Source organism: Copadichromis virginalis, linkage group LG7 (assembly GCF_057382275.1).
Source record: "Copadichromis virginalis isolate Kocher_CV1m ecotype Utaka linkage group LG7, C_Virginalis_male_GT1.1, whole genome shotgun sequence".
In the NCBI taxonomy this organism is placed as follows: Eukaryota; Metazoa; Chordata; class Actinopteri; order Cichliformes; family Cichlidae; genus Copadichromis; species Copadichromis virginalis.
Window position 1 is genome coordinate 54,857,224 of NC_140624.1, and position 24,121 is coordinate 54,881,344.

General features: G+C 38.5%; 1 protein-coding gene across 2 annotated transcripts in view; it reads left to right on the forward strand.

The window, feature by feature from the left end:
* erbin (erbb2 interacting protein) overlaps positions 1-24,121 on the forward strand; it is a 48,415-nt gene that overhangs the window by 2,005 nt on the left and 22,289 nt on the right. For both annotated transcript variants that reach the window (XM_085464235.1, XM_085464236.1), the window contains exons 2-3: positions 22,261-22,455; positions 22,653-22,770. In XM_085464235.1, the coding sequence (XP_085320361.1) occupies positions 22,270-22,455; positions 22,653-22,770 (304 nt within the window). In that variant the 5' untranslated portion in view covers positions 22,261-22,269. The remainder of the gene's footprint in view (positions 1-22,260; positions 22,456-22,652; positions 22,771-24,121) is intronic.

The window sequence follows — 24,121 nt, forward strand, 5'->3', positions numbered from 1 at the left end:
TTGAATTAGGTATTTAGAGCTGTCAGTCAAGCAAACAGAAACCTTATCAGATCGGTCTTTAAAGGCTCTCCCAGCTGTAATAAAATGTAAACAAAGACTAGGCTCCATCTTCCCCTGCTTGTCAATGCTATGGGCCCTTTATCTACCAGCTGATATTCAGCTGTTTGGAGAAGATTATTCAGGTATTGGTAATGAAACTGACTCAAAGTATATATAGTGTAAGCAGAGAATTGCCAGAATTTTGGATGTTTTCCCAAAGGTGTTTGTGTACACTAATTTTGTATTCTTGTAGATACAGTTCCACTCATTGGGAGAAGCTGTGTATTGAGTATTTTGTATATCACTAACAGAAGTGTGTATAGTATTCTTACAGTACACTGGTTTCATGGAGGTATTGAAGGCCTGTCATGGCATTTTGGTTATCAAGTTCCTCATGTGATCATTTACAACAGACCTTATCTAGAACTGAAGATAAGGTTCACTGTAACAAAGGCTCTTTCCTTTACTGTTCTTTTCTCGCACTGGTGTCAAAGAAGTGTTGTTCCACTTGCCTGAAAGTTTGTTGTGTCAGTCGGAGACAAGACGCTGCCAAAAGCAGTAAAACTGTGTTTCTTATCTTATGGGTATATCATGTTAAAAGCTTTTCTTAAACAATGAGTGATCCTGCTAAACTCACAGTCAGCGGTATATCTACTGATGGAAAAGTGGGTGTACAGGCTTATCTATTTTTGTTTACATCTGGTGTTGGCTGTTAAACAAGTACGTAACATGGTGCTTTTCATTGTCACTGGATCTTAACGGGTGTCTTTTCTGATGACGCTTTATACCACGTAGGAAACCTTTTTTTTTTTTTTCTTCTTCTTCCCCCTCCTTAATCTTCTGCTTCTGTGACCATACAAGTGCTTGTTTCCTCATCAGTGTGTCTAGCCTTGATCTGACTCGTATCCTTATTTCTACCTTTGTTGTTAGTAGGTAACATGTAGTGTGCTAGTCCAAAGAGCACATGTTCGGTGACTAACTGCGCATGTGATGTTGTTGACGAGTTGGTGGCTGACCAACGACTGAGACACCCTGTGAGAAGTGTTTACCACGTTAGGAAATTAGCTGATCCTTGCTGTGACAGACTTTCCTGTGTGAATGTGGTAGAATTTATGTTGTGTCTCTAATAAATTGCTCCTGGCAGGTGACTGAGTCATCATGTTAGAAATGTAGAGTATTGTTGGTAGAGTTGAGGGGAAATAACTTTCCTTAATCTAAACTGTGTTTGTAGTGGTTACCCGAGAAGTGTTTTCACATTCCTCATCATTCATTTACATGCAGACTATATTGATTGATTCAGTGCTCTTGTACTTGTCCCATGTCTTCAGGCGTTTTGTGAAATAACAGAATGCAGGGAATACTTTGTCAGCATGTACAAGGATTTCTCCAGTGTATTAAAAGTCCACTTGACCATTTTTAGACATAGAAAAGTTAGTAAAGAACTTGTCTAAAATTTGACTTAATGTTTTACCTGTTCAGCTCATAAACAGGCCCGACAATTTGTAAAAGAGGTTAAATATGAAGTGCTCGCCTTGTGGTATAGAGACATCTTACCTTGAATGCGGAAATTAGAAATGAGTGTTTGTCTCTCTCCGCCTCGCACTTCTGTCCTCCTGTGAGTAAAACTACACACACTCTTAGCAGCCTGTAGGTTTTGTGGTGGAAACCCTAATGTGGGAATCAGTGGCATCATTGCAGAGATGTGTTGAAAACAGTGTTAGAAACCAGTTAAGTTTTGGGATTGTAATATTAGATCAATATGTATATATTTTTAAACTAGTTGATGCAATTTATGTAGAAGTTGTTGTTAGGTTGGATGAAAAAGCTGAAGGAAAAAACGGGTAATGCTTACAACCTAAAATGACGAAAAAAGTAAATGTTAGACTTTAATTGTGATACTTTGGCAATTTAAGCTTGCTGATTTAAAAACGAAGACAAGGACACTGACAGATGGATAAATTAGTATAAATTGGTGGTTTCAGATCCACCAATCACATGATGAAATTCAAATGACTAATGACCCATCAGTTGTCAATTGTTTCCACCTGTGTCAGCTAAGCAGCAGTTGAAGTTGCTATGCTGATGGGCTTCTGTGTGACTAACTGTAACCAGCTGTGAAAATTTCTCTAATATGGGCTGTGTACACCACTTGCAAAATTGCTAATACACTCCAAAGCATAACTGTTATTGATCTAGACTAAAACTCATAGCACCCCAAGAAGTTGCTATACAGATGTGTTTTTTTTTTCTTTGTGTGTGTGTGTGTCTATGTATGTGTGTGTTCCTGGTGTTTAAACATGTAGTCACTTGAGCAGGATGGAGGTAGTTTCTGTGTCTTCTTCAGAAATCCTTGAGAAAGTTCTAATTGATCTCTGTGGGGTAGTTACATGGCTCTTCTCTCACTAAAATGCATACAAATGAAAAAAGTGTAAGCCTGCTGGCTTTAGAAAATAAGTTGTTGAAAGAAGACAAAGTTCCTAGTCGTGGATGATAAGATGATAATTGTAAAGTCAGGTCAGAGAGAAAGTTTTTTGATTTTTCTGCTTCACACTCTCTTGCTTGAAACATTTTGCTTATAAAAATTAAGTAATTTATTTATTTATTTTTTCATTTCAGTTAATGTTTCAGAAATGGTAACAGTGCAGAAGAGTTGATAGCACACATTAGGGCTGTGCGATATGACCAAAATCTCATATCCCGATATAAGAATTCTATCGTCCAGATAACGATATAAATCACAAAAGTGTAACATTTTCTGTAAATTTTGTGAATCTCGGGCAGCTCGTTTTGCGGGACGTGTTTCCAGCTGCGCGTCATGTAGCTGGTGTCGAGTGTTTTAACTGATGCATGAAACTATACATTTTTAGACAGAAGTTGTAAAGGCCGCCGTTTTCTTTGTATTTATTACACAGCGCGCTGCAGGGAAAAGCCTGTTCTAACGTTTGAGTCTAAGGTTTATTTTTTAGCACCTGGCGGCTCTTTTTTTTTAATTCTCATCCGTAAATAATCTGCTCTTTCACGTGATTCAGTTTATTTTGAAAAGTCTCAACAGGATCTTGAGCTTTATTGTGAAAGGTTTATGTGGAACATAAACAAGCGGACACGCGATGGTTTTACCATCGTTGTTGCTAACCACAACGCATGAAAACAGGCGCTTGTCCGTCTGTAGTGTGGTTATATTAAATATAAGAGAAAGAGAGAACTTTAAGAAATTAATATAGCCACTACAGTGACCATCAAAACGATGAAAAAATATTGCCGTAAACAGTTTATTTTGCGACATCACGAAACAAACGATAGCGTAAAATGAAACAATAGACGTTTTTATATCGTCATTCGATATATATCGTTATATCGAACAGCCCTAGTACACATCACGAGCTGGTTGTCTTGGTGTATTAAAAAAATGTTTTCATGGTAAGTGGTGCGAGGCTAGTTGTGTTCCATCCTTTTAAGAACTTTTATGTTTTTGTAACATAGCGGGGCCTTTACTTTGCAGCAATCCCAATAAGGCCAGTTAAAACATGATGATCACAACATAGTAGTGATGAACTTAATTCCAGTAATTTGTTGAAATTGTTGTTGGTATCAACCGCTGTTTTGTTTTGCTATTGCATTATCCAGAGGCACCTTCACTGTTATGGCTTATAGAAGTGTTTTCACTTCCATGTGGAAGCTGAAGTTAAAGCTATAGGAGTCCTACAGCCAGAGTGTTAAATGTCATCTGTGTGTTTATTTTGCTTTAGACGTGACTGACAGGGAGACGAACCGCTTTCTATTTTTCATGTGGGTCACATATGTATGTGTTTTGTTTTGGTTTAGATTTTTTGTTTTATGACCATCAGCCTTTGGGCCTTTGCAGTTTTCCAGGATAACTGTGAATCCCTGAAAAGACCAGTGTTTTGTTGTGGTTTTTTATTCTGCCGAGAAATGCAAGAAAAGCACGCGAAAGCTTGTACCAAAGTGGGACAAAAATGGTTGATTTGATTGAAAGCACGGACCACATGTTTGAGGTTAGAAGTGCAGTCATGTAACAATGCAAGATCATGGGATTCGTGCTACCGTATGTGAGCCAGTTGTGGTTAAACTGTTATCATACTTGTGCAGAATTAGAGGATGACAGTGAAAGAGACTATAGCTGCAGATGTTTCTTTTTCAAACATGGTAGAGGATGATTTTTATGGGGATGTGCATGTCTGTGCTGATGATTGCATGGGATTAATTGGAGGGAGTGTTATCTGTGACATGCTCTTCATACAGTAACTGAAGCAGCTAATTTGATGTGGAACAGGCTATATTAAGACTAGGGATGTCCCAAGCTGATATTTATAATTTATGCCAGCTTTTCAGTCCAACTGACCTAGGTCTAGCTGTATTAAAAAAAACACATGCGCTTCTCTTCAAAATTAACTCTAGAGTGATATAGAATTGGCTAATTTGTTATGATTGCTGTTGAAGATGCATCAAAGCGTTTAAGAAAGAAAGTTTTTTTTTTCCCCTTTGGGCACCTTATTTTGACATCCTAAGAAAGGATTTTGGGACAGTGGCAACATAGCATATATAGTCTACATTTATGGATTTCTTTTTTTTCTCTCCCCTTGGTCTGATGCCCAGGGGTTGTTAAAAGCTGGCTTAATAAAATGGGAAGTAATGCAATGCCTCTAGACATCAATATTTAATGAATAGCCTATAAAGTAGAATGTAGGCTTCTCATAGAGTGGATGGATGGTCCATAACAAGTTCAGTGAGTCTGTGTATTGACTTGTTATGTGTGAAAAGTGTAAATTTGCATACCATTTGGCATGCTGGTGTGTTGGCTTTAAATACATCTGTGTATTCAGCTTCTCCCCCAGTGATTTCTCTGCTTCTCTGACCCAGTTAGCACAGCGTATTTCTGCCTCATTCAGTCTTTGTGTTAATCGGCACAGGTATGTTTAGTGAAATGCATCTTTAGCCATTGGTACCTAACCATTAAATGCTCCAAGTTGCCCTAAAAATATATGGGGGGGAAATGGCATCAGACTTCTTAGTGGTGTGAAAATGTGACATTCTTTGTAGAGGAACTTGTGTAATGGAAACATTTTGAAAGGGGTTTGTTTATCAAATGGAAAAGAGGAAAGAAAGAGGTTCTTAGAAGTAAGTCCTGCCATGCATGGTCTGTTGTAATAATAGCTACAAATAAGCTGCCTTTATAATGTACAGTATAACTGATGTGCAGTAGGCAGAGCAACGCATTGTTTTCAGAATGTCTGCATATGATAAGATCCTTTGCGTTTGGTTGAGGAAGCTGTACGGCTAGTGTCATGCATTAAATATATCTTCCACACAAGACACTGAAATATTAATGCACTAGAAAAGTATGATATAAGGATTAACGATTGGTCGATTTCAAGGCACACAAAAGTATTAGACACTATTAAAAATGGTTAATATATACAATTATTTGTGGATAGGAAAGTCAAATGTTGTGTACCCTTTCAAAATAAACTCACTGAGAGTTTTTGTGTGGCTTGATAACCCGATTAGGCTCTTTCCAGCTTGGCACATTCATATTCATGAATGAGTAATGCTGCAATGCATGAAGACAGGAAAAAGAAAGAAATTATACACTTATAGGTTCTCGTGAGTTTTTCTCCAGTAATCCTTACTTGGGGGTAGAATGTGTTTCTTTTGCACACCTCTTTCTCAGCTAATCATGTTGGTTTTGTAACTTTAATTAGGGACTTCTCCCAAGTGACCAATTTAGACTTCTCCAAATTATTCACTGTATGTTGCCAAATAGCTTCCACATATAATCCAAAGTTTTCTCAACATTGAATCGGGATACACTGCAGCTCATTGGGTATACAGCTCATGCAGCTCAAATGACTTAATGTTATCGCTTCTTTTTCCCTAATTAATATTCAGAGTAGTGCATATATTATCACTTATGTTTTTTGTGCCACAGCTGGGTATTAAAGATAAACTAATGTGCACTGTCAGTATTGTAAATAGAATACAGTTTGTCTTGTTTATTAATCATGTAATGGAATGGTAATGATAATACAATAATGACTCACCTGCTTACAAATACTACAGAATTATTGTTTTTGATCCATTTATATCTATATTAACTGCACACATCTGTATTTTAATAATGTACAGTTAACAAATTCTGATATGATGACCTAACTGCTCGGTCTCAGATGAGATATCAATAATGTGAAACTCAGTTTTATTTGTTTGCACAGGCAACGTTTGGAAACGAGAGAAACTGAGTGTATGGGTTCCAGTCACCTCACTGTTTTGTTATTTAAGAACACAGCAGAGGCTGACTTTGATCACTGACCCTAATATACTATAGTCTGCCTACAATGTCATATGTCCAGCTACAATTTTAGTTGTTCTTTTTGCCAGTTAAGCACACACTAATTAACCAGCAGTGCATCCTCAAATCCTTGTGTTCGGTCACAGTGTCATATTTGACAGCAGACTGAGGACCTGCTAAATTTGATTTTGGGTTAGTTCTCCTTAGGCTGATAACAAATTAGACCAGCAGTCAGATCTAATGATATTATTTCCACAGTAAACAAAACAAAAAAGTGTCTCTGTAAATGGGCTCTGGCTGTGTGATTGACTTCCCATGGAACTGCCCTCTGTAAGTCTAATGGGGAAGTGAGACAGTTTGTGAGACAGTAAACTTTTTATTGTACTACTGGATACTGTTATAGTGTTTCCTGTAATATCTTGACAAAGCTTTACAGAACATAAATATATAAATGATTTTTCTGAGGAACAGTTTGAGGGTCCACTATTATTTGCAGTATTTTATTTGAATTGAAAAATGTAGGTTAGAGCAGGAAGAGATTAGTGTGAGAAAGTCAAAGCCACCCATTGCTAATCGTTTGCCAAATGTACTCTCGTGATGTATCTCATATTTATTAATCAAACTTAATTGTATGCTCAATAGGACTTCAGGAACTTCAGCATAAAGTTTTAGATCTCAATATATGAACTGATACATTTAAGTATTTCCTCATTTGCAGGTGATTTCCTAAACCCACAGTGGCACCAATGGCAATGTTGCTTTCTGAATGAAAAGTAAAGGGGGATGGAAAAATGCCCAGACACGCCCCCTCGATCCCCCACCCCCCACCCCAGCCAACACCCCCAATTTGAAACTGATGCTTCCTTTGCTTTATTGAAATGTGTGACAGTGGGAACTTTTTTGTTTAGCAGGCTTCAGTATCTCTTATAGATGTAATGAGGATAAAGGCACCCAAAGGGGAAGTGGAGCAGAAACTAATGAGTGTCAGTGCAGTCCAATGTGTTTGCAGCTGATTGGGAGATGCTATGAATAAGTCAAAATCCCCCTCCTTTTCCTCCCTCTTTCCTGCTCTATAGCTCTGTTGTGCTCAATGAAGATAGCGGCGGGATGATCCGATCTTTCTAGCTGGCTCAGTTTCTCAGATCAGCTGGCAAGGCTAATACTTTTCCAGCCATGCATATACAACAGTGTTGTGTTCTGACCTGAGAAGCAAGATCATGTTACATTTGTTTTTATTGTTAGTCATACAGGTTTTCCCTAGTTAAAGAAGAGTATTTTCAATGAATCTTACAGTGTGTTATTACCTTAACATGAAAACAGTTGCATCGTTCTTTTATTAAGACTTTAAGATTATTGTGACAAAACATTGTGCAAATGGTTTTTTAAATATTATTTTATCATCTGATCTAAAATTGAGTTGTGTGTTGCTGTCTCTCATATGAGTCCCAAGGCAGGAAGAACCTCTTCAATATGTCCTTTTACTAAATTAATAAAATGTTACAAAAACATTTGCTGAGGAAGCTGCTTACCCCCCCCCCCCCCCAAAATGAATATGATGAACATCACTTCCACTGCTGCCAAGGCAACCCCTACCAAGCATGGTTCAACATAATGACTGAAAATAAGAGGTTTTGTTAACCTGAATTTGGTTACTTAACATGCACCATGATGCCCCTTTTAACAAGCCTGGCTGTTTCCAATAAACCTTTAAAAAGTGTTAGACAAATAATAAACACAGCAGTGGTACTTATATAAGAAGTCGTCTGGTGTGCACACATTGTGATGCTAAATAGATGATTGCCTCAACGTGTTAAAGGGTACCTTACTGCCTCATAAGGACGTAACAGTTTTGAATTCCAATGCCTATAAATCTAAGAAGCTTCTCGTATCTACTGCTATTGGCTAAAAAGTTATTGCAAGATTGTTTCACAGTTATTCTGATGGTTAAATCACAAAAGGAACAGTTCACTGTCGGACCATTTATTTACTTTTTTCAGTCTTTTATTTATCGTGAAAGTCATTGCATGTTATATAGTAGTTTGTAGTGTTTTCACCTGCTTTATGTCAGCGTGGTGGCATCCCTGTCCATTGTTATAGGCAAAGTTCTGACAATGTCAGAAATCTCTGTAGGATAGGAGACGTGATACACCTGCCAGACTAGCTCTGTGTGCATTTAGCATTCCCAACTCAAACAGGTCAGAAAATATACCAATCTTAGGTTATTAAACAGACACATTTAAGCTAAGATGCTTATATATTACCTTGCAGCAAAACATCTGTTTTGTTTTGTTTTTTATAGTCAAGTGTATGGCAAGTGTTTAAATAAATAAATAAATAAATAATAGCTGGAATTATCATCATGTACCTAATGTTCTGTTAATTTGGTGGCAAATTGACTTTGAAATGGTCCCACTGTGATGTCATGGGTACAGGTTTCACTTACTCTGTGCTGAGAGTAAATCCCACCAGCAAACATTGTAAAGATGCCTTTACAGTGATTGTTAACAAACAACTGTCTTTTTTTTTTTTTTTTTCCATGAAATTCATCCAGTTTCACAGGCTTGACGAAGGTCTGACTTTGACCAACAGTAGAGCTTCTTCTATGTTTTAAATACAATAAATTGAATTTGTAATTTTTTTTTTTTTTTTAGGTGCTCCATAAACGATTATTCAGTTTGTCTCAAGGACACTATGAATGTACAAGTCTTGCGACCTGAATAGTGATGACAGGTGACACTTCGTAGCTGGTTTCTGTATGAGAACAGGTTTGACGTTCAGGGCTTTGTCCGAAGTGCAACATTTACTTGTTTGAGTGCTTGGTTTTTCCCACTCTGTTTGCATGCAGGGCTTTTCTTGAATGTGCATTTGATACCTGTAACCTAAACCGAGGTCAGCAAACAAGTGTCTAATTTCCGTGGTCATTTTCTATCCATGATAAGTACATCAAATCAAATTCAAATTTTATTTGTCACGTACACAGTCATACACAGTACGATATGCAGTGAAATGCTTAGACAACTGCTCGTGACCTAAAGAGGGGAAGAAAAAAAAAAGGAAAAGGCTATGAATAAGATAGGAAATAAATATGACAAATTAAAAAGGGTAAATTTAACTAGGAAGGAATAAAATATAAATTAAGGTTAAAAATGAAATAACTGTACAACACAAATTAGAATGAAGGGTAAATTTAACTGGGAAAGAATAAGATAAAATATTTTATTTTCAACTTTAATTTATATAACTGTACAACAAAATACACAATACACAGTATAGAACTATATAAGAATGTATGAAGAAATATAAATAAATATATACACAATAATAGCAGCTGTACAAGTATTAACTGGAAATGAAGAATATAGTGACCAGTGTTGTGCAATCCACATTATGTCTTGTGCAGTGCAAATATGCTTAAAGTGATTTAAGTGATGAAGTGAAAACAATGTCCAGAATGTCCAGTGTGTGTGTAAGAACTGTATGTGTGGGTCAGTACTGTGTGGTGGTGTGATTGAGAGACCGTATCGCCTGCGGGAAGAAGCTCCTCCTCAGTCTCTCTGTGTTGGTTTTCAGGGAGCGGAATCGCTTTCCTGACCTCAACAGAGAGAACAGTCTGTTGTTGGGATGGCTGAGGTCCTTCACGATCTTCCTGGCCTTGGTCCAGCACCGCCTGCTGTAGATTGAGTGCAGGTCAGGGAGCTCGGAGCGGATGGTGCGCTCAGCTGACCGCACAACCCTCTGTAGAGCTCGTCTATCCAGCATGGTGCTGTTCCCGAACCAGGTTAAGATGTTTCCCGTCAGGATGCTCTCTATGGTGCAGGAGTAAAAGTTCCTGAGCACCTTGGAGGGCAGTTGGAAGTCTCTCAAGCGTCTGAGGTGCTAGAGACGCTGACGGGCCTTTTTCACCATGATGTTGATGTGACAGGACCATGACAGGTCCTGTGTGATGTGAACTCCGAGGTATTTGAAGCTGTCCACTCTCTCCACTGGGCACTCGTTGATGACAGGGGTCTGGTAGTTCCTCTCCTGCTTAGTGCTGAAGTCCACTATCAGCTCCTTTGTCTTACTGACGTTTAGAAGGAGGTTGTTCCTCTGGCACCAGTTCTCCAGATTCCTAATCTCCTTCAGGTAGGCCGTCTCGTTGTTATCAGAGATCAGGCCCGCCACGACGGTGTCGTCAGCAAACTTGATGATGGTGGTGGAGCTGGTAGTGGCCACACAGTCATATGTGTACAAAGAGTACAGCAGGGGGCTCAGAACACACCCCTGGGGGGCTCCAGTGCCGAGAGTGGTGGAGGCTGAGACATGTCCGCCCATCCTTACTGCCTGTGGTCTGCCAGTTAGGAAGTTGGAGATCCACTGACACATAGATGAGCTGAGTCCCAGATGCTCCAGCTTGGTGGTGAGTGTGGAGGGAATTATGGTGTTAAATGCAGAGCTGTAGTCTATGAAGAGCATTTTAACATAATTCCCCCTTCTAGTGTCCAAGTGAGTGAGTGATGTGTGGAGGAGATGAGAGATGGCATCGTCTGTGGAACGATTTGGACGGTAAGCGAACTGTAGTGGGTCCAGTGTGTCTGGTAGTGAAGAAATGATGAAGTCTCTGACCAGGCGTTCAAAGCACTTCATCACTACTGAGGTGAGGGCTACAGGGCGATAGTCATTGAGAGAAGCAGGGTGGGGTTTCTTCAGGACAGGAACAATGATGGACTCTTTGAAGCATGTGGGGATCACCGACTGAGATAAAGAGATGTTGAATATCTCAGTGAACACAGGAGCTAGCTGGTATGCGCAGTCTCTGAGGATACGACCTGGGATGCCGTCTGGTCCTGCTGCTTTCCTGGTGTTCACTCTCTTGAAGGCTCTCCTTACTTCATGCTCGGAGATGACGAGAACGTTTCCGGTGCTGGCAGTATCTTCCTGTCTGTAGCCGTTAGCGCCGCTAGCACTAGCATTGTTGGAGTCCTTAGCTGCAGCCTCGAAGCGAGCATTTACAAGGGACAGAAGGCTATTGATGTAGAGCTGCATAATGATGATGGAGCTACTGTTTAAGCAGCCTTTCAGCACTGTGATAAATGCATGGTATGTCAAAGTTTGCTGAGGACTGAAACTATTGTTCAGTAACGAATTAGAAACGGCTGCTTACTGCTTTTAAAGGCACATCTACTGAGTTCTTTCACTGTGTATGATAACACCTTAAGGAGTATAACATATTTTGAAGAAATTATATAGGCATTGATTGACAACTTTTAACATTATATAATTTTTTTATAATCTATATTTTGATGTACAGCTTCTTTGGCATTATCTTTTCACTTACAAATGTGTTTATTTGAAATATGATGTGAACAAAGTAGAAGTACCATTCTTCTGTGGATTCAACTTGTTTGGCAAAATTCACTTAAATTTGAGTTTCTTATAGAAAGAACAGCTGTAAATGGTGAACTACAGTTGCATTTGTCCTTCAGCATGTGATCCGGTATCTTGTAGAGCATCTGCTTAGTTGTGCTGTTTTCTTTGAGGCCACTTTTAGACCATCAAATTTGTCTGCAGGATCCTGTACAGTACTGGATTTGCAAGATAAATCAACTAGATGCAAAACGCCAGGCTTCTGCTTGACAGTGTGTTTCAACAGCTTGGTCTTTTGTGGTTTTTATATTGTAGGTAGAAATGTTTGAAAAGGAAGTCTACAGCTAGTCTGTTCTAGTAACTTTGATATTCTGTATTTTGCAATCTCACCTTTATACATGATCTCATAGTTGTTTGTTTTTTTTCAAGGGGGAAATGAGCTATTTTCTTTTTCTTCTGTACAAGATAAACTGATAACAGTGCTTTGCACAAGGTTAAGCTGAGCTAATGAGAGTAGGGGAAGCATGTATGTTTCATTTTAGTCTATCCTCAGTTTCATAGTTTACTGGGTTTCTGTTTTTTGGGGGGGTTTTTTTGGTTTTTTGGGGGTTTTTTTGTTTTTAATGGCATTTAATGATCAGACTTTTTGACTTTTAAAAAGACAAAGGGGAATGTTATCCACTTCCATGCTTTGCAGAAGGAAAATGCGGCAGTTGTCTACATGGATACATGGCTCTGACCTGAATGTGTCTGACCTGGTTATTGAGACTTGGCAGACTGTATCACCCTCCCCTTTTCCCCTCCCTCTCACATGGCTAAATACAAACAAAGAAGTGACTATAGTGGATACTTACCTTGCCTTAGCCATGTATCTGTATTTACTGTGGAAGTACCATTTTTCACTAAGTTGTTTTAAAAAAAAAAATGCCATAGATGTTCTCAGTTACTGTGATTGTTATCACTGCATTAAAGAATAATAATTCACTAATTCACAGCTGCCTAGTATATGAGCAGATAGCCCTCCTGCTTTTCATGAGTTGAGCACAAGCCAATGTTGGTCCCATAGCACTTGAACTCCTTGTTCAGTCAACATGCTAACTCTAAGCATCTGCCTGTACCTCATTGTAAACCAGATAAGCTAGTGTAGAGAAAAAGGTAGCCATATGTATTCAGACTGTCATGTGAGATTTATCTTTGAGTACAATAGATAGTTGGCATAAAAAGTCCAATACGTTGGGCCAGAGCGCCGTGTGTCTCCTGCTGTTGATGTCTGTTCTTGTGTGTCACATGCTGTTCTACAGAAAAATGGTACTTAAGCCAATCCAATATACATAAAAGAAATTCCAATTTTTAAAATGTACATTTGACTTGCGTTAAGTGTATTTTGCATGAAGAAAAAGACGAACATGCATAGGTTTGTTTTTTTTGTTGTTGTTGTTGTCAAGAGAGTTTGTATCAGTATTTCCTCTGTGCAAAGGATCTCAAAGGTTCATATTTAGCTGGATATCATATTTAATTAAATACTTACCGGCAGACAGGATGTTGGAGCAGGCAGCTATTTATAACCATAAGGATTATCTTTACATGCAAATGCATTGATCTTTGTAAGAGTTTTCACATGCTGTGCACAGGAAAGAATTACCTCTGTTGTCCAGTTTGGATTGTATTACATTTATGCAGCCATCTAGGCAAAACCTTTAAGCAGGTCAGCGGTGGACCTTTTTATCTTGCAGCTCTTTGCTAATCTCATTCTGGTCTTAAAATTGAGTAGTTTTTGCTGATTTGTGACACAGCCACATCATAAATGATCCTGTAATTGTTTTTAACAGAGTTATAGGCTCCAGTAGAGCAAACATTAAAAGGAGAGATGATCTAGAAAGTGCTTCTTCTCATTCTGGTTTCTTTGCTTGGGGTTAGACCTCGCAGACATTATGTGTATTGTAGAAATGGGGTATCAAGTAATAAGTGGGGATACAAAAATAATATGTTAAAAAAATAACAATTACAAGCAATTAGATGGAATGTCATGCAGGTGATGCTTAAGAATAAGCTGTATTTAACTATTTTTTTTACTTTATTACATTTGTGTACTAGTATACAGATGTGACTCAGAAATAGTCTTTGTTCTCATTTTAACAGTAACAGTTAGCTGCAGTTAAAACACTTTGTAGTTTTAGTTTACTTATTGTATTAGACAAGTCTGCTGTAGAACTTTTGCAAATGGCGCTCACTAGGAAATCTTGCACTCCGTGGGCTGGTATTGCGTATACGGTGAAATAGAAACCTGACGTCAATTAACGACTGTGGTGAACCCATCTCACAGGATACCCACGTTGTTGCACATCTCAGCAGAAATGTTGTCAGTCTTTATGTTGCCAGGAAGTGGCTTCCAAAGACACAACAAGGTAGTTCTTAAAAGGTTGTGGCTTTTGTTCAGATTTTGCAACTTGCATAATTAACTCAAGAATTGTTAGATTGTAATGTAACATGTCCATATTTTGAACTTGTTAAAATAATACAGCTACAACAACATGAAGAAACAAACGAAAATACACATTTAAAAAGGAAAAAAAAGACTTGTGATGTTAGCTACTCAATTACTATTGCTTATCATTCAGATGCTCTATCCGGGGTTGTTGTTGATTTGCTGATACATGGCCACATCATGTTTCATCTTGTACTCGGTCAGAGCAGAATTACAGTCCTCTGTAGAGGACACTTTTAAAGGAGAGATGGTGTAAAAGAGTGTCCATTTTCTCATTTGTTGTCTTTTAATCTCCTTAAAGATCTCAGCTTATATATGAAAACACATTTTCAAATTCCGGTCATACCGTCTCCTTTCATTAATTTATTTATAACTCTTGTGTTCTTCATGTGCCCACACCTAACTGATGCCACGCCTTCCAGTTCTTTCAGTTGCACAGTTAAGCCATATCTTAAGACTGTATGACATCACCTGATGAGTGTCCCAGAAAAAATGGGAGGGTAAACAACAAAGTTGTCTGGCAAAAACACCATGCACACAACTTCAAGAAGTCTGGGATTTGCTGTATTTATTTGATCACTTTTACACTCCGTTGGCAACAAATTGTATTACTTTCTACACAACGGCTTCATACTAAACTACACTGAATATCTTCTCAGGGGCAATAAGATTTTAGGACTTGTCATTGTTTAATTCTAAAACATCTTCATACATTTTGTGTATTGTTATAAATTTTTAAAGACTTGGAAGCGCAATAATCATGATGATGATATGTCAAACAACCTGCTAATGCAGTGAAACCATACCTGGGCCTAAAAACACACAATCAAACACTTTTTTTAGTCATGGATTGGCCTCCCAAGAGCCCAAACATCAACTGTATTAAAGCAACGTGGGATAATCTGAACAGAACAAAACCCAGCTCACATCTGAGAGAAGCTTTGGACACTGGAGGACTATTCCTGAAGACTACTAAAGAAATGACAGGAAAGAGTTAAACAAAGGTGGTCATACCAAACAACATTGTTAGAATTGTTTTCGCCTTAGATATTGTATTCTAATGTATGAAAGCACATTTCAAAAAGTCACTGCACCGTTTTCAATTTTCCGAGCAAAATATAATGAAATGAGGGAGGAATTGAGACACACTACTTGACATTCTAACATTTAAAGTGAAAAAAAGCAAATTGTAGGACAGATTGTTAGTAGCTTACACAGAAGGCAAGTTTCTGAACATGCTTCTCCCCTGTGTAAGGCAGAGAAGACACCATCTTTGGACGCGAGTTACCTTTTCCCTGATTGTCATCATTCTTCTGGAGATCCCGCCATCTCTTTAGTTCTCAGTGTCTGAATAAATGAGTTGAAATTAAGGCTACCTCAAGTACATCTCCATTTGTATATTTAAAGTATTTTTTTGCGTGCGTGTATGTGTCATTTAAAAAAATAAAATAAATAAACTTAAATCGACACACGGGGCACTAAATGAGGATGAAACTTGAAGGGATTTGCCATCCCAGAATGACACCCATTAAAATCAACTTAAATGCTTTCTGAGTAAATATCCTAGTGGACTTAGCTGGGGTGGAGGCATATAGCTGTGTAACATAGCATGTGGGAGGATTGCATATTTAAACAGTGTGTTGTTAGTCAATAGTGCAAATTGTTGGGATGGTTGAAGCAAATAATGGCCTGAGTTTGTGCAGATTTTTGTCCACTGCAGTCATTACATATATTTAAATTCTTTAGTTTTCTTGAGCAGTTTTGTGTCGTTTACTATAAGCACGTTGTTTAACAGCTGATTCACAGCTAAGTGTTCCCATTGAGTGTTTTCCTTCTAGAGCTTCAGCATGTTTAGCAGTGATAATGGACTGTTACATTTCCAAAGCCTTCCAGTATTCTAATTTTGAGGAGTTTTTGTTGGGCGCATGCAAGTGTTGAGATTGATATGCTTCTCGTTAGTATGAGTGTATTCTGTCAGAGCCAATCTGTTTAGAGGAGAAAATTGGGAAGATGTTGTAAAAGCTCTTTGTTGGAGATCAGGTTGCACTGCCTCATTTCACCAGAAATTCAAAGAAAACAATCACGGTTTTGTTTTCAGTTGTCACGCAAGACCACTGAGACCTAAGATCGCTGGTGAGAACCAAAAGCAAAGAGGGAGCAAAACTGGAAGTTCAGGTTCCACTTAGCTGCTACAGATACTGACAACAGGCTTACCTTTCTACCTGTCTCAGCTGTATTTCTAGTCTGTTGTTGTTTTGTGATTTGGGGGAAAAAAAGTACACTTTTTCTTGGATTAAGAATATGTGGGGTAGAAAAACTTGACTGTGTGTCTTAGTCAGCAGCTTGATTTTTGTTGTCTTAACTCATAGGTGTCAAACTCTGGCCCGCGGGCCAAATTTGGCCCGCAGCCTAATTACATTTGGCCCGCGAAGCCATACCAAATTACTATTAGAGCTGGCCTACTGGTATTATACAGCTAATGTATATATTGTTTAGTATTAAGCTTTGCTTGTTCCATATTCAGTTTTTCAGCAAAACTTGTTTGAGTCCATAAGAAAAGATTCATTCTTATATCTAGAGGAAGATTTTTTTTCAATAAATATTAACGTTAGCCTGCGACTTTGTTCCAGTTTTGAATTTTGAGTTTGACACCCCTGTCTTAACTCAACATCTATCTGCATTATTGACAAGCAACACTTCTCCTGTTGTGCCTGCTGGATTTAAATGTAATGTTGTTAATGAGGTGGCCTGAGGAAAGGAAATCTCGAGGGATTTTATTGTGGTGTTTCTTCAGTAAAGAACACAGTTTTACCGTACCAACTTTAATCTCAGCTGTACTTCATAATATAAGTTCATTGTAATTTCAAATTTACAGCTAACAGAGGTTTGGGGTTTACAGAATTAAAATTGAAAGGAGTCTTGCTAGATCTTAGATCAAGTTTCACCGTATTTTGCAAAAATTGTGAACTAAAAATTTTTCTTTGATGGTGTTGTAAATATCAATATTAGTGATCATCTTGTTTATGTGTCTATATTTATACAAGCATGAGATCATGACTACAAATCCGAGTAGTCTGCATTTAGTCTACAGATGTAGAAATGTTTTAAGTGTGGTTTGAATACTGAAGTTGAATTTCACCACAATTTGTCTCATGCTAGTATGTGCTTGTTCATGTTGAAATATACAAGGATTGTAGTTCTTTTAAAGGTTGTGCAACTTGACATTTGGGAAAATAAGCATTGTGTAAATCTCGCAACTTGCGTTCTGCACTTTGTTTTTCCACTGACAAATCGAATGGTAAAGAATAAGATTCAGTTTCAAAAGGAGTTAAAGTGGCATTTTAGAAACACATCTATAAATGACTAGCACTCCTCCCCAAATTAAGGAAGTTACTTTTTCCCTTTCCTTTTCCATCACAGTGAGAAGCAGTTCAAATGTATCCCATGGGGTCTGCGGGTCATTATGTGCCTCTTTTCCTCGCTGCTGTATTGTTTCTGTCGTCATAATCTCTAATGTAAAATTTCAGCTGTGGCTCAGAAATCATGTAACAGTTCCCTGCAATCTGGATCAAAAGCTCCTTTCATAAGGCAAGAGCTACCCCATACTAATCACATTCTGCCATATCAACCAGACATGTACTATAAATAACACAAGCCGTTTGCTGCCGTCAAACACTATACTTGCACTTCAATTTAACCCACGGTACTTACAAATGCACACGAAGGTGCATCAACAATACCTTCTGTGTCTATTTTGAGAGTTGATGTGCTTACAATTAATTTGATTTCCTATTGTTGTTTAATTTCTCTAGAAACTCAAACAATGACTAAGGGCTTTAAAAGCTCAAAAAGCATTGCTTCACTTAAATGAAAAGAAAGAAAAACCTTTTTGGAAAAATATAAAATGATGAGAATTAGTCCGAGTGAAAGTTGAAAGTTAGTACGTGAATTATAAATCATAAATGCTTTATTTTCTAATTATGTTTTCAATAGAATATCTAAGTGCAGGTGCACAACCTCCGTTTCAGCTGCCATTGTGTTTGTGTTCCTGTAGGCGTGGCAGGAGTGGAGCTTCCGTGATTGGCCCTAGGTTGTTTTCCATAGACGCGTACTGAGTGAGGCTTGCTGAGTAACAAAGTAGTGAAGATGACTCATTGAGTCTTGAGCATCAGCATCTTTGGTTATGATAATGATTTCAAAATGTCCATCATCAAATCATTTTTCTTAGAAAACTTGTGAGAGTGTTCTTGTTGTTTCTGTGTGAAAAGAATGAAGATTTCATCCCATACTGTGTACTAGCTGAGCTGTGAAGCCTCTGTTTCCCAATCTTAGAGTGTGATGTACTTGTCAGCCTATTTCTCTTTTTATTCCTGTTAAAGCTAGTTACGCATTTCTGTGAGAACCGTATTTCCGTACATACAGTTGGGTGACGTTCAGCTTTCTGGCAGTGTTTTGCAGAATAGCCTTTATGTCACAACAGGAACAGTCTGAATTTCAGAATAAACTCATCAGATGTTTTGCAGTTTCATTTTCAACACTACAGTGTTAATATTGAAATGAAGTTAAGGATTACATTAACGCTCACGATCCTTAAGCAACAATTCAAAGACAGCTTTTGGGCTGACTGGCACATAATGTAGCTGTGCCTCAAAGTTTGAAGTGAGCTGCTCAGTTTGTAAAATGGGTAGAGATGCTAATTTGACAGAGGACAAGAAATGAACAGAGCATGCCATGGAGGTGAGAAAAGTTAGTCACCAAAACAAAGACAGACGGAGCACAAGTTACTACAGTGTGGGTACTATATCTGAGCTTAACTGCTGGTTACCTCAGAGAGTATAAATCCTTTCTGCGGAAAGCATTTGATGGGCAATTACCCCAATTATTTTCAATTGGGACTTATTAGTCACTAAAGCAAACTACTGCTACTACTGGATAAACTAGAAGTTGGCCATTGAATACTTGTTGGCCACAGTGGAAGACCTTGGTGACCTTTTACAGAATTCACACAGATATTTCTGGCATGAAATGGATGGTAAAAACTGAAAATGTGCCATTTTCACAGTTTCATTGTACAGTTCTCTTGCATAGACCTCTTTCTGTACAGCCGTTTCTGTATTTTATTAGTGAGACGCGTTCCACATACGCAGTTAATAAGTGAGTTCAGCTGTGTGTTTTGTGAATGACTTTTTATGTCTGAGAGCTGCTTCTACAATTCACTGTAGTATCTATAGCAACACCACTGACCCGAGAGGCACTTAAGTTGCAGGGAAAGGGTTGTGACAGGGAAGTGGTTTTTTTTTTTTTTTTGGCTCTGAGTGGGAGAACTAAGTGGGATTCTGTGACTGGCTTGCCCTCTAGATTGTTTCATTTACTGTTACACAGAAAGTGTGCCTGCAAAGTCACATGCTGACTATTCACACACACCCACACAGTTTGAAAATCTATGAATAAATATAGCTAGTGTTGTTGTTTTTTTTTAAGTTTTTTGGTTTTTTTTTTTTTTACTTTTTAACCTTTTCCGTCCCATCAGCCTAAGCACTTACTAGCACGATGGTTCAAGTAAATACTTTGCCGAAATAAGTAGGCTAAGAAAGAAAATGTCAGTCAGTCAAGAGCTTAACATGTCTGGAAATCTCCGTTGCATGTCTTGAATTTTCTTAGTTAAGTCAAAAGCTCCTGATCGACTGAAGTTGGGTGAGTGTGGTCAGTCATCTGTCCCGTAACATGTAGGTCAGTGGATAAACCGATCTGTTGTAGACAGTACGGTTCTCATTAGTGTGCTGCTTTCCAGATTACTCTTTGGGCCAGCCAGCCCTGCAGTGCAGCATATCTTGTCCATTTCTGTTCGTCTTCACATCGAAGCAGCGCACCACCTTGAATAATAGTGTTATTAAAAAAAACTGTTTTTACGTGGCAGTACAGCTCTTCGGCTCTGATGACTAACACTCAGGATCCATTAAAAAAAAAAAAAGGTTTTGTTTAAGATACAAAACAAAGTTTTTCAGGTATGTTGTCATAAATTCAAATACTGTAAATACCGGTATTAAGTAAAAAGTCTCATTGATTGCCTGACCTTTTTGTTTGTTTTTTGCATACCTTACATTAACTCATAATTACTACACCTTCTCTGTTAATTCATGCTGCATTCCCTCCTCCCTCTCTGACCACTCTTAATAGCATGCATCATACATGTGTTTATTTCTTCTTGCTTGGGTTGAATGGAGGCAGGCCCTCTGTCGTCTCCTCTGCTGATGGCCCAGATTACTCTAAGTACTTATACATGAGCTGGCCTCTTCCATAGAGAAGATTGTGTGGGAGGCTGACAGCCTTTTACATGTGCATACTTCATGTGAGTGCATACATGCAGCCATTATTAATGAGTGGGAAATGGAAGAATAGCTGACTGGTTCTGCATTTGGGACAATTGTGGACTGAATTGTCACAAAAGCTGTGGCAAACAAGTAGATCATACTGCCGTCTCTACTACTTTGCACTCTCTAGAAAAAGAGGTCTGTGTTTTACTTTTTATTGGCCCAATATCACCCCTAAAATAAGTATGCTGTTGCTGTTTGTAGCAAAGTCTAACGGAAATACTTGCTCTCACCCACATAAAGCATGCAACGAAAATTTAAAGTCTACCACACTTCGGCGGCTCTGTCAGCCAGACAAGATACAGAGCGGATGAAGTATTCTGAGATGATTTTCTATGACAATACTCAGATTAAGATTAAGGGGGAGGGAAAGTCGCAGTCTCTGCATGGTCCAAACAAAGCCCCTGTTGACCCAAGTCACATTCAATAGTGTGTACTGCACTTTGATGAAAAATTGTGTAGATTTGATCTATAGAAAACATGCATTTAATTTCCAGCAGTGCTTAACAACACCCCTCCTATCCACCTTTTAATCTGTTCATCCACATTGAGAGCAGAAAAGATTTTCTGTCTTATCGATATCAGTTTATTTTGGTGTAGAGAGCTTTGCATGAAACCAGTCAAGGACAAGGATTTCCAAAATAATGGCTGACTCATGGCTTACTTTTTGAATTTATATCCTCCACTTCATTGAACAGCATCACATTTGGCATATTTATGGAAAGTTAGATGTGAAAATTGGCTTTTCCCAAATGGTAAACAGAAAGAGTCCGTCTTTTCCAGGATATTTACTGAAGACCTAAAATAAAAGTTATTTTTGTTCAGTAAAAATCTGTGTGACTGGCAGTGATTATGTGCAGTGTATGCAAATTTGAGGAAAAAACTGGCAGCCCATTCCCTTGGAAGAAATAATAGTATTGAGTGTGCATGATGCAGCTTGCCAACTGCTTTGAGAGGTCCGTCTGCAAAAGTGCCTGGAGAGCCGTTACACACCAGACAGTGTACTGTGCTTTGGGACAGATTTTGGGCTGCATTATTATTTTTAAGTGTAATTCTCTAGTAACAAGTATTTCCATTTAAATTCCAGTGTTTGTTTGCCTTGTCCATTGTGACAGTTTTACCCTCCTCCTCAGATGTGGAGATGAGATTTACAGACTAGCAAGAGACAGCCTCCTACAGCTTTCCGGGGAGGTTAAATTTATCCGATATCGCAGACTAAAGTAAGACGACCAAAAGTAAACATAGCCGGCAGCCCCGTGGCTATTGAAAGAAACAGAATTGTAAATCAAATGGGTACTACTTCCTCCTACTTCTGTGCTTTATTAGAAACTGTGAGAAACAATAATGACTAATAGTCATATTGGATTTAAATGTGAGAGCAAAGGTTGACAAATGTTGAATTTTCCCTTTTATGATGATCTGAGTGATTTGTGGAAGTCGCACCAGAAGCTAAACATGACCGTTGTTTCACATCCATTTTTCTAATCTATTTAAGTCTTGATTGTTACTCTACGGGCTGATGCTGCTTTTTTGTTGTCATACTTATTCAAATTAAATGTGCGATTTTAATCATTTCCATTTCATTAAAGTTGATCAAATGTCAACATCCTTGTGTTACACAGGAAGTGAAATGTGAAAGTAGCACTAGTCACCAGTCTGCCTCCTTATCGTCCTAGTCTCCTTCTTCATATCTCTCCATTTTCCCTCCATAGTGCCTCAGGATGTCCAAGCGGAGCCTGTTTGTTCGTCTGGTACCATGCCGCTGCTTGCGGGGCGAGGAGGAGATCGTAACATCGCTGGACTACTCCCACTGCAGCCTGGAGACTGTTCCTAAGGAGATCTTTAACTTCGAGAAGACCCTGCAAGAACTCTACCTCGATGCCAACCAGATCGAGGAGCTGCCTAAAGTAAGGCATGCATTGTGATGTATAGAAACCTTCAGTGTTTGTACATCTTTGTTGCTAGGAGTCTTTGAGGGATACAGTTGAGCTTTATTAAAAGTCGGGACATTTGTACATTTCTCATGAGACTGTATAGGTGAACCACATGTTAAACCACATGGTGTTTATAATTTCTTTTTTCCCCCCCCTCCTCATTCTACAAGCAACTGTTTAACTGCCAGTTACTCAACCGACTGAGCATGCCAGATAACGACCTGGCAGTGTTGCCAGCAGCGATCGCAAACCTCATCAATCTCAGGGAGCTTGATGTCAGCAAAAACAGTAAGCAGGATGATTCCTTTGTAGAACCTTTTTGCTTTAAAGCCTGAAAACTTTCCTTTGAAATTTCAAACGTCGAAACTGTCTTTTTGTTGTCATGACGGCAAGAAAATATATGAACGCATTAATACCTTGTTTAGATTTGCTTTTTCAAAGATGAGACAAGGCGAAATGCCACAGCATGTTTAATTTGCTGTGTTTACGTCACAACATGACTCAAAAAAACGATCAATAGAGCAAGTGGACAAGCCCAGACCTGCAAGCAGCTAGAAACTCTCTCTCAAGTGAAATGGAAAAAACTGAAAGGGCGATATAAAGCTTCTTTGAGCTGGTTCTCTCACACACACACACTGTAACAAAATATCTACAGGGTGAATTGTCAACTGTTTTGTAGAGTCGGAAGCAGCGGCATTTGTCAAAGTTTAACATTTACTGCTTTGATATTAAACATTTGCACTGTTGAACATGACAGGGCTTTGTACTTGAAGCCCTTTAAATGTTGCCTGTTTGATGAAAGCTTTCCACAGACACACTTGGTGCTCTTCTAGGGTGACATTTAGAACAAAAAACAGGTGCAGAACAAAGTGTGTGAGGCTGCACACCGAATCAGTCAGATGACTCTGCTGTTTAAATAATTTCTGCCTTTTTAAAAAAACAACAACAAAATGTATATTCAGTTTTTATATCAAATACATCTGCAATAAATTGACACAGTTTTAGCCTCCGTATCACAATCATTATTTGTAAAGTAGACTTTTGTAAATTGAAAGAAAACCAGTACCATGCAGTAGAAAAATTAAAAAGTATGATATTAAACAAGGACAAATGAACAACAACAAAATAACTCTGACAGTTTTTAAAAAACATAATGGATGACTTCCAGTTTTAATTCAAAGAATGTAACAAAAATATTGCATTAATTGTCCATTCACTTTCTACATTTATCCATTGAAGCGGGGCTGGAGCCTATCCCAGCTGTTATAGGGTGAGAGGTGGGGAAGGACAGATTGACAACCCTGGACAGGTTGTCAAGCTGTCAGCCAATTAAGAGAGAGACAGATGGCCACCCACACTCATGTGTGTGTGAGCTCCATGGTGGTGTTAGCACTATTGCCTCACAATAAGAAGGTCCTGAGTTCTAAACCAGTCTGTGTGGAGTTTACATGTCCATGTCTCCCTGTCTCCTCTGGGTACCAGCTTCCTCCCACAGTCCAAAGACATGAATGGATTTGGGTTAATTAGTGTTTCAAAACTGACCACAAGGCGTGATTTAGACTTCTGTGGGGAATCCTGCAGTGGCTACAATGTAACCTAGTAAGTGGCAGACGTTGTTGCCAGTATTTATGCTTGTGCT